Raw genomic sequence first — 14,571 nt, 5'->3', positions numbered from 1 at the left:
AGTCTCAATTACATGCTTGAGACCATGCATTTACACCAAGATGCTTTTGGCTCTGTATGAGCATATTTTTAAAATGTATTGCTAATTATTTCTATAGCTCATTATCTCCTTGCTATGTTGAGCACGACTCATTTCTCTTGTCCACTCACTGCCTGTCAGGTAACAAAGAATAAATGGGTTGAATGTATCTGAAACTATTACTTTTTAAAGAAAAAAAAGCTTAACCAGTACAACTTTGCAGTGAAATTCCAAAATGAGATCTCATTTTCAGTAATTTAAGAAGTGAGGCACTTATATTGCAACCTTCCCCCCCCCCCCCCCCCCCCCCCCCCCCCCCCCCCCCCCCCCGAAAATACAGAAAATCACACGTCGAGATTTCTTCAAGAGCAATGCAGGTACTTTACAGACAGCTTTGTGCATGTGGAAAGAGTATGACAGAATATCCCAAGCAATGACTGCTTCAAAACTGGTGTGGGTTTGTTTAGTTCTTTTTTTTAACCAATGTAGTTAATTTCTCCCCCCCAAGAATAAAATAAGCTATACCGGGGTCTCAGATGGTGCACCACTACATGTACATATTCCCCAAGGAGACAAAATGTGGGCATTTATACAGAGGATCCTGCTGAATGTTATTCAACCTGCTCACAGTCCAGCACAGAGATGATGGTGGGTGCCTCTCTCCCAATGTGGCAGTAGAAGATAAGGCTGACGGCACACCTCCACACTTGTTAGCATGTCTTTACACCGATTATGTACTGTTAGAACATATTTACACAGATCAGCTACAGCCATACATACAAGGAGAGCCCTGTTCTGCAAAACCTAACACAAAGTACTTTCTGAGCTGTGACATCAGCGGAATCACTTGTGCCAATTATTTACAGCAGTAAATAACTAAAGCATTGCATATACTTTCTTCTCTGATAAAATAGCAATATTGCACACAGCCAGTGTGCATAGAAAGTTTTCAAGTGTCTGAAGGCACTTATACGCTCAATCTTAATGAACTAGAAACAGACATGAAAGGTTTATTTGGCACACAGAATCACAACTGCTGCTTCAAGTCAGACATGCAGTCACAAAGCCATTTAACCAGGACAAAGTTTCTATGCCTTTAGTAAACCCCTCACGTCCAGTTCCCAAATTCAATCTCTTCACGGTTCTTCATACTGAAAAACAAACTTGCGCTATCTCCCAATAGAAAGAAAATGTTCCAAGTTGCAGGAACACTTGCTGGAGTACTAAGTGGAGGACTACAGTACGTTCAGTTTTAACTTCAGCTTAATTTACTGTAAGAATAAAAAATTCTGGGACTGTAGTTTGTAGTTATGTAGTTACTTTTGATCTAAATACAAACATAACTTACCCTGTCAGTTTTAAATCAACATTTTCAGTAAAGCACCTTTTGTATTTGGGATCTGTACTAAGATCCCCAAATGCAGATGCAAGAACAGAACGGGTGCATAAGAAATATGCATAACTGCTAAGTACAGGTTGAGACTGGAATTTACAAATTTTAGCACACACTAATATGATCCTGTTCACACAGCTCAGTTTTTCTGGTATATTTGATGAAAGAAGAAAGCCCAGAAATACAGTTTTATATATATTCTTGACATTAAATACACTTTTCCCCCAATATGCATTGTATCTCTGATGTATACCACCAAGCCATGGGCTCATCATAGGCTAATATCCATATTCAGAAAGAGATTTAATTTAGAATATCTTTCTCCCAGCTGTGCTGCCTTTCTGAAGTGCTGTACACTGTACAGCATTTATGTTAACTCTGGATTTTTGATTCAACATTTCTGGTGGTTTTTAGCTAGTGAAAAGCAAGTCTGACAGCTTTGAGGAGCATTTTTGCTTCACATCTAATCACTAGTATTTTCCCAGGACACAAATTGAAAAGTTTGTTCAAATCATGATCTATTCCACATTTATATGCTATTACAGAGCAATTCAATTATTCATACAAATAAAGCTGTACCTTCCTTGCACTACTCATATTACTAGTATGTGGTTTACATTTAAGGCTTTTATTTTTTTAATATCACTTGAATACTTTATCTTTAAATAATTTACTGAACAAGAAGCCTTGCAAATGAAGCTACTACAAAATTCTGCAGTCTGATTCATTAAGACAAAAGTTAATTAAATCATGTTCTCTCCTCAGATGTACTATTTTTTTTTTTAAAGATGATTAAACAAGAGGTAAATGTAATTACGATAGGAAAAAGGATAAGCAAAAAATTTCATCTTATGCATTTCAGAAAAATGAAGTAATAAATCACCTTGCTCCATAAGCCTTTTGTTTTGCGGTCACTGATAATGCATTCAGATTCTTTAGCTTTCTTGTCAGATACAAGTATTACATCTGTTAAGGAAATTTAGAAGGAAACTGGGACTGTGACAATGGACAGTACATTTAGGAGAAAGATAATATATAGCTAAACTTACACAGATGTCTTTTCAGACAGCAATGAGCAGAGCACTGGATAGTGAGATTTATATAGTCTACGTCCATTCAGATTTAAAAATATATCTATACACTGACTCATGAATAGAATCCCAATTCACATTCCATGCTCAGAAAATAATTGTTTTAGGGTGAATTGAACCTTTGAATGTTTTTCAAAGTTGGTTGTTTGCTGGATGCATTTAAATGACAGAATACAAAATGAAAAAAGAAAAATCATGCCCTTAAAGCACTACCTGTGAATCTGAAAATCTGCACTCAGTTCCTGACTCTTTCCTTGTGCTTTCTTTAGACATTAATCGGCTCATTTATTCTGGTCCTGACAGAGAAGTAGGGATAAGAACATTTCATTTCTCTTGTATGTTTAGACTGGATTCACTGCATCCGTTACACTCAGATGATGTTGAGATATCTCCGAAAAACAAAAGTCTACTTTTTAAACTGAGAACCTAAATATGAGAACATCATATACACTACAGGCCATTAGAAGGCCCTATGTGTGAATTTTATGATGTAACAGGATTAATGGAAGTATTCATTAGAGAAACAACAACTATAGACCTATAGGACTTGAAAAATACAAGGCTTTTTTTTTTTTTTTTTTTTTTCCCAGAATCATAGCAAGGCAGCATTGCACCCACCATAGGCAAGGCTGTCTTGAGTCCGATAAAGGCCTGTCTCTCCTCCACTCCATCTTTGAACATATGAGCAGGACCTCTCTCCCCAGAGCTTTCTTAAAAGCTGCCATCATGCACATAAGTCAGGCATCCCAGGCATCAACCACAGCATCAGTGCTTGAGTGTACCTGCTCCTACCTGGTGCCTTTCCTGACCTACTCTGATGATGGCTCTGATTAGTCCACCACAAAGAAAAAGATGGAAACTCAGTTACAAGAATGTTTCTAATAGAAGGTCATATTTGAGTCAACAATCTTTTTAAACTGAAGGACTAGGAATACTATGTTCTAGGAAAGCAAGAAAAAGGTCAGTCTGCTTTCATGCCTACAAATTTAATTCAGTCTATTTTTCTTTACACTGGACAAGTCTCACAGTCTGGGGCTTTAAAAACCTTTTCCTGCTTTCATTCATTCAGGAACGTGACAAGCTGCTTGAACACTGATTAGAAAAAATGTTTTTTAAAACCACATTAAGATCTAGTTTTGATGGGTGTTCTCTTCACAGCCTGAAGATAGGAAAGACTTCTGTTATACTATCACTGTATCAGCAAAATCAAAACCAAATTTACATTTGCAGAGGAAATAGTTAATCTAGAAAATATCATCATAAATGGAAGGTTATATAACTAATTTAACTGATATGGGGAAGGATATTAATGATGGAATGGTAAAGGGAAATAAACTATTAAAATAGCTGATAGGCACTCACAGTGCCATATAAAAATGGTCAGAAGAGACTCCACATTATAAAAAATTTAAATTCATCATGTTTAACTGCAGCTTCCATCAAAATCCATCTACTGCTCTTGACCATGAATATTACTGTTCTCATTGCTAAAAACAAACAAACAAACAAAAAAACACGTACAGGGCACAGGAACGACAAGTAACCTTAAAAAGTTCCAGACAGCTAGGCTGAGCTGAAGTATCATATCAGAAGCATTCACAATTTTTGTTATTGCATTAATATCCAACCTCATTACTCTGCCATCATTAAGAGACTGCAAACCACCTTTGAAAAGCAAGAGATGCTCAAAATATTTATGAATTCAAATATATATATATATATGTTTTTCTTTCAGCCCAGTTTTTGCCTAGTATGATAAACATCTAGTGCTCTGACCTCAGTGAACAACTAATCTGAGCAAAGTTTTCAGAAGCATGACAGTTTCCTGCTCTGGTGAAAAGGTAAAAAGGCTTACGTGGCATAAAGTGTGTAGTTTAGAGAAAACTATGTATTGCAAAAGACCAAAGCAATTACAATTTTTCCACCATGAACATGTGCTAAAGGGTGATATCTCAACAAACTGATGTTGTTATAGAAACTCTGCTGACATGTTGCTACTATGGTGAAAGTGGCATTGTACTTGCCCTAATATCCTTTTTATCAGCCTTAGTTCAAAATTCAGAGCACTTTAATTTACAATCAGGGAGCTGCACGTCATTCACTGCAGCTGCAAGCAGTGTCAAATGCTGCTGTTGCCTGGTAACTCACAGGTAACTGGTGCAAGTCTGTTATATTTATGTACGCAGAAAGCTAATGACAGAAGACGAAGGGAACATTTGTCTGTAGATAAAAAATTTGGCCTCTATTTACTAAAATACGGGGTTTTCTTCTAGCAGTGAAGCCACTGCTTAAACTTACAGTACCAGAATTAAGAGCTGCACTTATTTCTTCTGAAAATATTTTTGGTATAAATAACTAACATTTATTGTTCCTGATATAGCTGCAGCAAATCATTAAAAAAGCGAATAAAAGTGAACATAAGTTAAAATTAGCCCCCAAAGTATTGTAACTACACTGTGAAAGAAACATTAATATATTTTTTTAGGAAATCCTAATCCTGGCATCAGGGTATCTAGTGCTCTCACTATCCACACTACGATACTACAAAGGACACTGTTTTTAAAAAGAGGCTGGTTTGAGCATCCAGAGTTTACCCTTTATCCAGAAAGCTGCAAACTGCAGTGTCCATTTAGATTTCTTGTGTTGCCTCTAAATATTGACAAACTCAAGCAACAAGAGTAGATTTAAATGGGCTCAAAGACAGTCTATTTTGGACTGAAATGAGCTGCTGAGAAACCATTCCTCTATTCTATTCTGCAGACACTAATCCAAGCCACTGCTTTTTGTTCTACAACACAGCTTTATGCTTCTTGAAAGCACGAGTTATTTGTGTGACTGAAATTAACAGCAGAATTCCCACTAATTGCAGTGGTATCCAGTTTTTGGCTCAAGCTGGTCTTTTTTAAGTGCATTGGGTCTGGGTCTACAAATAACCACCTAATTTTTCAAATGCTTTCTGTTTGGAGAACTACATGCACTGTTAAAAGATTGACTTCATTTTTAGTGAAGTGGAAGGCAGAAATGCCTTTCACCAAACCTTAACATTCAGCTCACATCACAGCTATGTAATTATTCTTTTCAGAAGCAGAGATGCAAAGAAGGCATTAACAGCTGTTCAAAATATCACGTTTATGCACTTTTCTCTTGTCACATTAAATATAATTACTTCTGATGCAATCAAACTTATATCCTTCAAATGGATAAATCCACCACCAAATTTAGAACTGCAAACTTCAAATATCAGGCTCTTAGAGCAAAGCTTCAAGCCTTTACCTTCAGTTGAGTGAGATATAATGTAAGAAGGTGAGAACATTAGATTTAAAAATGGTATCCTTTTTTGAACTTTCTTTAAATTATTGTGTTATTTAGTAGTTGCAAAGTCCTTTGGAGATGAACATATCTATATATGAATAACATCTTATAACTCAGTCACCAAGAGCTGTGGATCAAGTAACTGGCTAATATACATGCTCCTCAGAACTCATCATCATTAGAAAATAAATCATAGTATCTTATTTTTAATAATACCTGTTAGTCCTGAAAGGTCTGAAGGACTCATAGTATGGACACAACCTCTCAGAAAATTGTCCTGGTGTTTGCCCAACCTTGTTTTAAGGAATGTTTTCCTTAGATCTAATAAGAATTTCCCTCGCTACAGGCTGTGTCTATTGCCTCTTCTGCTTTCACTGTGCATCTCCACAAAGAAGTTGGTTCCATATTCTCTATAGTCACCCATTAGGAAATGTTTTTAGAAAAGTAAAAAACTCACTATGTCATCCCTGAACACATGGCCCTCTAGTTTTGGGCAAAACATGCCCAAGCCAATCATTACTTATATGCCACTAAAAGAAGAACCACCATACTAAACATATTTGCTGAGATAAAGACTCAAGACTAATAAAATCATCTCTATCTTGGGCAAGAATTCAGAGCAATGGTTGCCAATCTTGGGACATAAAGATCTAGAGATCTAGGGAACACATTTCAATTTTGATGTTCTGCTTTGTAAACTGAATTTTAAGATGTATAATTGGCTTAGCACTGGAGAATAACGTTATGCTATCTCATTTGAAAAGAATATTTACCAGAAAAAAAAAAAAATCCATCTGCATTAGGTTGAGAACCAAAGCCCTTGAGTATATACCTAAATGGAAGTTCTGGAACTTTCGGTTTACTCTGTTCCAGGTAATTCCAAACTCAAACAGAAATGATGTAAACTATGCAAGTTCATCTTGAACTAGTAGGTCTAAACACATTTCTGATGCTCTACTCTTGATAAAGAAAGAGTAAGTTTTTACTACAGCTTGATTCAGCTGTTAGTAAAAAGCAAAGCTCTAACAGACAACAGACAGATGTTTTCTTGCCAAGTCACAAAGTTTCAACATTTCTTTACATTCACAAACAACTGTTCTCCTTCCACTTGTACTAATCAATAAACAAAGTCATTGTAGAGATCTAAATTTACCAACAATTTTTGTTACACTATATTGTTATTGAATTGAGTGTCAGTTGTGGTTTTTCTTCAGCATTTCCAAAGTGATAGATAAAATATACAAAGTACCTGCAATTCTAGAAGTTCAAATAAGGATTCTTATATGTCTGCATTAGTGTTAGCATGCACTATTAAGTGCTAGGATTTGTTTCTGCAGCCAGTAGCATGAGCACCAAACACCTGACCATTGCTCACTCCCCCTAGGCATGCCACACTTCTCAACTGTGCCATTACAACTGTTTCTGCAGCTGCAGAGGGAACTGCATGAGGCACTGATCTGTGCTAAAAATAATGCTGTGTTGGGCAGGGGGGAGAAGTAGCTTGATTAAGCATGCACTTCTGTGAAAAGGACAACTGTGAAATTATGGCTTAGCTATCTCAGGCAACTGGCAAGTTTTTAGATGATAACCCTGTACACAGTAGGTCTCCTCTACTCACAGAGCTGCACTTACTGCTGAAAATTGACTGCAAAATTCAACTCAAGACAACTAGTTCAATGTATTTCCTCCAAAAATTTCAGAAAGGTTGTCTTCTTCACAAGATTTGTTTTAATTACCATCAACAAACAAACAAAAACAGAAAATAATCACATTCTATAGTTTTACATTCCAGAAAGAAGCAAACTCCTTCACGTAATAAAAGCAAAAGCAGATAAAACAGCTATTAATTATAGAAAACAAAACATTGTGTTCCATCTAAAACTCTGATTTTAAAAAGAAACAGAGATTTGTCCCTTCGTGTACTCAAAGGTCTTTGTACTTATGTACTAGTATTTTATCTAAAAGGAAGAATTCAAATCACCTAATTTGGGCCACGTTTCACTCCTCTCTGGAAGTTTTCTTCAGGTACACTAACATTATCCTATAGTTACTATATTTAAAGAACTCCTGCTATTAGTATTATTTTTTTTAACTGCAAAAGAGTGCTTGAAAATTAGAACACCTGCAAACACATAGAAATCTGACAAGAAAAATCTGCTAACATTAGGAATCAAGTGTCAGGATGTTTACACCAAAGCAGATTGGAGTGTTCTGATCACAACCACATCAAGCATTGAATCCTGCAATTTTGTATCCATGTAACCAGAACAAAATATTGCAATTCCTATTCATATCACATTTTTATTTGTTAAACTCTCCTTTCATACTTAAAATTATGTCCCAAGTACACACTTATATTATTTAACTACAGATCTACAATATTTTAAGAAATCAATACAAAATTTACTGCTGTAACGATGGCGCGGCTAAACCCTCCTTCTCCCAAATGCCCCCCTCAAAAAAACCAACCCTGATGTTAGTGCTCATGCAAGGAGGTTGGGGAGAAAGAGAGAGAGAAAACTTACTAAGAACTGCCAGTGATGATACTCTTGATTTAATGTGGTGACATCAGACTTGGAAATCTGAGTCTCTTCTACAAACTGGACCTGATCAAATGTTTTCTGTGATGTTGCTGGCTGCAGGCGTGATGGATCATTTCCAAACTGCGTAGAATAAAACAAATCAAGTGACCAGCTTGTTTAAACTGCATTTGTACTAGCTGACTAGCACTTACTTTTCTTACAACACAGTGTTTCATTAACATGTTTTTCATCATATGTTCCCCTGAAAGCTGCTTGAAAGTGATGATTAAATATACATTACAGACAACAGAAGCCAAATGAAACTAATAAAGTCAGGCTTGCTGAATAAACATTTTGTCAGGGCAGGCAACAAGACTGAAGTCCAACATAAGCCTTCAAAATAAACCTTACATATCATCCCTTGCAGGAAATAGATTTCAGAGGGTAAATTAAAAATTCAGTTTCAATATCTTCTCTATAAAACATAGGGGCATAGAATTAAGCAGAAAAAGTCTCACTAATATTTACCATTAGAGTCTGCAAGTTTGTCAGAATCTCTTTTTGTATCTACTACAAAGTTCAAGCAAAGCTGGTACAAAAGTACCCATGAAAGCCTGTGCTGTTTTGCTTGTTTGTTTCTTTTGGTTAGCTCACTGACAGGATGCACAGTGCTCCCGAAAGAGGGATCTTTAGGGTTGATATTTCAAAGCTTTATGGAGTCAGCAACAACAACATTCTGAAATTCCTTTTTAAGATAGGTTTGGGAATAACCACCTCAAATACACTATGTTTTCAAGAAAATATAATTTGAAGTAGCACATATTTCTGAGGAATACTTGTGTGCAAGGATACCAAATATGTGCAAGAAAGCAATTGTTCTTGCAGTATGGTTAAATCCCCTCTAAAATTTCAATTCAATAGAGTACTTCCAAAAGATGCACAAGTCAAGTATTTGAGTAGTACATCCGGACAGTAGATTTATAGACCTATTCATAAGCCATCCCTTGAATTAAAACATGTACAGCACATTACTCATCACATACATACATTGGAAAGACTGACTATTCAGCAGTATTAGGTGCACTGATTAAATGAACAGATGAAATATAAATGTAAACAAGTGCTTTGCTGGTTTTTTTTTTTCAGAATTTCTCACTAATATGATGAAATAAAAAAGCTGAAGCACACTTAGATGCTCATTTGCTCTACACTTTTGTATTGTATTTTGTTACTAAGCTGGAACTAATCTGTTCAGAGATTACCTATTTTTTAAATGAAATTTCCAGGCAGGACATAATTAAAATTTAAAAATAAAAAATAATTAAAAATAGAAAAAGACTCGGTATAGCTACAGCACACCCATAAGTATTTAATAACACAGAGATTCAGTATTTTTTTTCTGTATATTCATTTCCCCATATAAACACTACTCTCAGCAAAAGGGAGTCATGGTTTTAAATCATTTAAGTGTTTCACAGAGATAGTTTCTCCAATCCATTTGATTTTTTCTGCCCACAACTGAAAAGATTTACTAATCCGAAGTCCTCAGCACCCTGTTTGACCTTTCCATAACTATCTTTTTAATAAACTTTACCATGGCGCAACTGATAGAATTTAATTTAAGCTTCATTTGGTATTTTTTTAATTGGAAGATTCTATAAGTTGATACCAGTACCAGACATGCTCCTAAAGAAAACAGAGAGTGTTTTTGCAGTTAATTTCTGTAAGAACTGACTCTGTCCTCACTTTGCACAAAGTCTTTGCAACTCTGAACCATGTGCTCTATCTTCACATCCCTCTTTCTCGGTATTCAGTCAAAATAAATACATGCAAACGTGTCAGAACTCTCAAAGAACAGTTTTATAAATAAATGCTGTTTCAACCACAGTTGCAAAGCAGTAGGGTACCTTTCCATAATATTTTCTTTGGGTTGCGTTTCAAAAACTAAAAATTAAAATAATCCAAGTTTAAAGATCTGCTGATTAAGTTCAGCAAAACAAATTCATACAAGCCCCATCCTTGCAGAGATGGCTTCATTTCAGTTACACAGAGAGAGCAGGAAAGAATTTCTGAAATGCTCATACGAAGCCCACACAGTGTAACATGCCTGGGATCGAGCACATTGCTCTGTGCAATCTGTAGGGGAGACATGACAACAGCTTCTTGCCACCCTGAAAATAGTGCCTAGCCCTTGCCCTATCTACTTGTATTGCAAACCATCTAGTTACCAGTTCCCACCTCTGTACAGCCAACAGTTCCACCTTTCATCCCTCAATTGCCGTATTTTCACATAAGCACCTTTGTGCTTCTTTATTATGCCCAGGAAGTTTCCCTGTGAGCATTTGCCAAAGCTTTCCAACTGTCCTCCGTAAAATTCTCAGAGGAATCACTCCTCTTGTTACAGGTATGTAGCACAACTGTCTCTGGAGTCTGAATTCACGCTAAAATCCATAATATAACAGAGAAGGGCCAACATCCTGCAAGCAGATTCATTGGCCTCAGTAGATGATAAGCATAAATAAGTGCTTTGAATGTTTTTAAAAGTCTTATTCTTCACTAAGACTGAAATCTAAATATAATTTTGGATAGGTCCCCTCCACATGAGAAATGGCAAGGCATATGAATTGCATCATCTAGGCACAAGCTAAATATCAAAGGTTATTGTCTAACAGATTGTTCTGAGTTTATGATAGATACTTCCACTCATACCCCCACAATTCTATCTATGTTTAAATGTCTTTACTTACATAATGTCTAATGTCTTCATCAGCACCAATCTAATTCTGATGGCAACTTCAAGGCTGTACTTCCAGGGCATGGGAAATCACACTGAAAAGCACTCATCCTTACATTTCTGTTAGGCTTGGGCCTGGAAGCACAGGATCTTTCATTTATTCATGAGTTTCCTGAGAAGAACTAGTGGTTGCTTTGTGTCAGCTGAATAGGATCGTAATTCAATCTTCACTGGAACCTGTTTATCTGAATGACTCATTTAGGTGCAAGCTGACTGCTAAAGACCTCTGTTTCATAACAAGAGTATTTTGTTAAGGGGAGATGTATTTTGAGAAGTCACTTTACGCAGTTTATGAGTTTATCAAAGTTTGCTTTTGAGAGATCACATTATTTCTCAAAAACATAACCAAATGAAGTGAGGCACAGTCACACCTGCCAGTAATAGAACGCTGCAAGGATTGCATCACTGGGTAGTAGCACACTGTATGGGCACCCACCTCGAAGATGCAAGCTCACAGCTGCATGAACACTAGAACAAATTTGTCTTCCAACATTTCCTATCCTTTATTGCACTCATTTAAAAACCTCTTCTTGGTTATGCTTTTGTAGCTGATCTTCTTCCAAGTATTCCAGGGATCTTAACTAAGTTATTCTTCTTCCTCACACTATCCCTATGCAAAACCTTTTGCTTATATTTGCTCATGAAATAATCTAAAAGGGATTAAATACATAAGATTCATTATTGGCTATTAACTGAAAGCAGACATTACCATAAGCAACAGTTCTGAAGCCGTAACAATTTAGGATGAATGGTCCCCAAAATGGAGTAAGAGCCAAAAGCAACGGGCGACTGTTTTCATGTAAAATTTCTTACTAACACATAGTTCACTTTGTCCTTGACTGAAATGCAGTTCAATGACCATTGCTGATGTAAACCAAGGGGTTCTTGCAAAACACCAGGAAACACAAAACTGAAGCTTATGGCCAGTGAAAGCAAAAATGGACTGCAGTCAGCCAACACAATTTGAAATTACTGCAGTTTGATTTGATGAAGGTCTGCATACTAAGTATGACGAATTACTATTCTGACATTGAAATGAACAAAACATTATGTGCAAAAAGTCATCTTTGAGAGCACAAAAAATAAATGCTGGGGTACTTCATCTTACCTAAAAGACATCATGGCTACTTTCAGAACATCCCAATAGTTCTACCTAGGTCTAGAACAGAGCACTGATCCAAAACTGAAGCCCAAGGAAATATTAAATTATATATTAAATTATATATTATAAATGCTATAATTTTCTCAGCACAACTGAGCAGCTTCTGGGTGTGTTTCCTTAGTTTCCTACCCTGTCACTGGCCCATTCCTGGTCATGTGTAGTTTAGAAGGTCTGACAGGGTCATGGGGCAGTAATTTGGCTGCAGGCAACCACCTTTCTAAATTACATACATCAACCCATGCTGTACTCTTTGTACAGTCTTGCCACCAGAAAAAAACATATTCCACATGTTTTGCAATTTTTTTAACCTTTTTAATGAAAAAACAAAAACAAAACAAACAAACTTATTACAACTCTTCATTATCACCAAGTCTTATCCAAATCAGCTGATCTACACGGCCACTGACACAGGAATACAACGCAGGTTAACTTCAAATGATATATACAGTAATGGGGGCGAGACAGGAGAAGAGGTAAGAAGCTTTCTACAACATCAAAAGGCTTTTATAATATTGCTACCTCCTAAGAAGGAAGCCCTGAGGAATTATGAAAAAAAGCTGTCTGAGGAAGAAAAAAAAATTATCATTTGTGAAATCATTACTACCCTTTAAGAAGATACTTGCTATTAATCAAACGACTCAATAAGCAAAACAGCATTGCATTTAATTTTTGAAGTTGTTCCCACAACATGGCAGACCTAATTTCTCTACTCTAAATGCGTTTTGCTCATCTGTTGCATTGTGCCCCGACCTTGCACTCTAAGATCTGGACTTGGCTGCAAGAGATGAGGGGATGTATTCCGTCAGATTAGAATACAGGGGGCAAACAGGATACAGGTGATCCAATAATTTTTGCATAGGTGAAGAATGTCAGTGTAAAGCTCACTAAAAACATGGAGCTGTCATGGAGAAATCTGAGTGGGGGGAAAGAAATATGAAGTGTTTGCCTGAGAAAGCCATGACTACTTTAAAATAACAGAACCTCTGTATCAGTGTGATGTTCTGATGTTTCTGTCAGAAACAACGAAAAAAAAAAAAATATATATATATATATATATTTACTTTCTCACTCTTGGATTTCTTTCCTTTTTTATTTTTATTTTGGCTCAAAGGTGAAACTGAGCTAACAGGTAAGTGTTCATTTGAACATGAAAATAAAATTTTGAAAGGTGCTGCACTAATGATCTTAGAAATGGTCCACATACCAGGTTTGGCACCAGCAGTCCTCAAAAAACATCTCAAATGCCATCCAGAAAATCTAACTCTTAATATCCATTCAAACCATGCAACATATGTTTGTTTTAATATTCTGGTTTTAAGTTAAATACTATCCTCCATGCCTATTACAACTGAAAATATGGAAATACTTTGATGATATTTCTCCTATGATACGAGAGTTTGCTAGTGTATCAAAGAATTCCTAGTTTTGTACTATTACTTCATATTTTGAAGGTACAGAACAAATTAATTAGCAAGATCATGCCACCTCTTTCTTAATCTTATTAGAAAAGACTAATGGCTACAGAATCAATTATTTCATAGAGATTACAGCTTTAATACCATTAGCCTTTACATCACACAGGCTCGTTTTGAAGTTTCAATTCCATTGTAGTTTCCTCCACTAGTTTAATTACAACCCTTAATTAAGTCCTTTCTTTAATCAACTTTATAGCTATGTCCATTCATTTATGACTGCATATAAAATAAGAAACAAAAAGCACCTTGCAAAACTATAAGGTGAGTACAAAAGCTTTCAACGCATTTGGCTGGCCTTAACCTCTGCTCCAAGAACTTTAAGCAATCCTTCCTTTTAAATATCCACATGTCCTAGTTTCGGCTGAGATAGACTTAATTCTCTTCATAGTAGCTGTTATGGTGCTGTGTTTCGGACTTAGGATGAGATTAGTGCTGATATGCATATGTAAATGCTTTTCATTAATGAAAAAAAAGATGTACCTTTCACAGTTTGCAGTAAAATGCAATTTCAATTTTTAGGAGGAGTTAATGTTTGAGCCTTGATTCCATCAGATCAAAAAGATCCTAATATATATCTTACATCTATTTCTGTTCATCATGAACCTGAAACTCATTTCTGAACACTCCTTGAAGATTAATTTGGCCTTGTATATGCCTTTGCCTGCATCAGGTATGATGACTTAAGCACTTGAAGTTTCCAAAACATACTGGCTTAAAGAGTAGTTGTTGTTGCTAATATTTTTGGCATTTCAAACCTATTGCAGAAGTACCCTGAAAATTATGCTGCTGTATATAAATCCTGAC

At 36.0% G+C, this 14,571-nt stretch overlaps 1 protein-coding gene across 9 annotated transcripts in view; it reads right to left on the bottom strand.

Moving 5' to 3' along the window:
- RIMBP2 (RIMS binding protein 2) overlaps positions 1 to 14,571 on the bottom strand; it is a 145,029-nt gene that overhangs the window by 96,526 nt on the left and 33,932 nt on the right. For 6 of the 9 annotated variants that reach the window (XM_040577642.1, XM_040577648.1, XM_040577649.1 and 3 more), the window contains one exon: positions 8,340 to 8,477. The exons of 2 other annotated variants lie outside the window; for them this stretch is intronic. In XM_040577642.1, the coding sequence (XP_040433576.1) occupies positions 8,340 to 8,477 (138 nt within the window). Of the gene's footprint in view, positions 1 to 8,339; positions 8,478 to 11,083; positions 11,213 to 14,571 lie in introns of those variants that run through there. One more of the 9 variants, XM_040577653.1, reaches the window with a different exon arrangement.

The sequence above is a fragment of the Cygnus olor genome, chromosome 17, assembly GCF_009769625.2.
Source record: "Cygnus olor isolate bCygOlo1 chromosome 17, bCygOlo1.pri.v2, whole genome shotgun sequence".
In the NCBI taxonomy this organism is placed as follows: Eukaryota; Metazoa; Chordata; class Aves; order Anseriformes; family Anatidae; genus Cygnus; species Cygnus olor.
The sequence above is the reverse complement of the archived record's forward strand: the minus strand, read 5'-3'. Positions and strand labels throughout refer to the sequence as shown.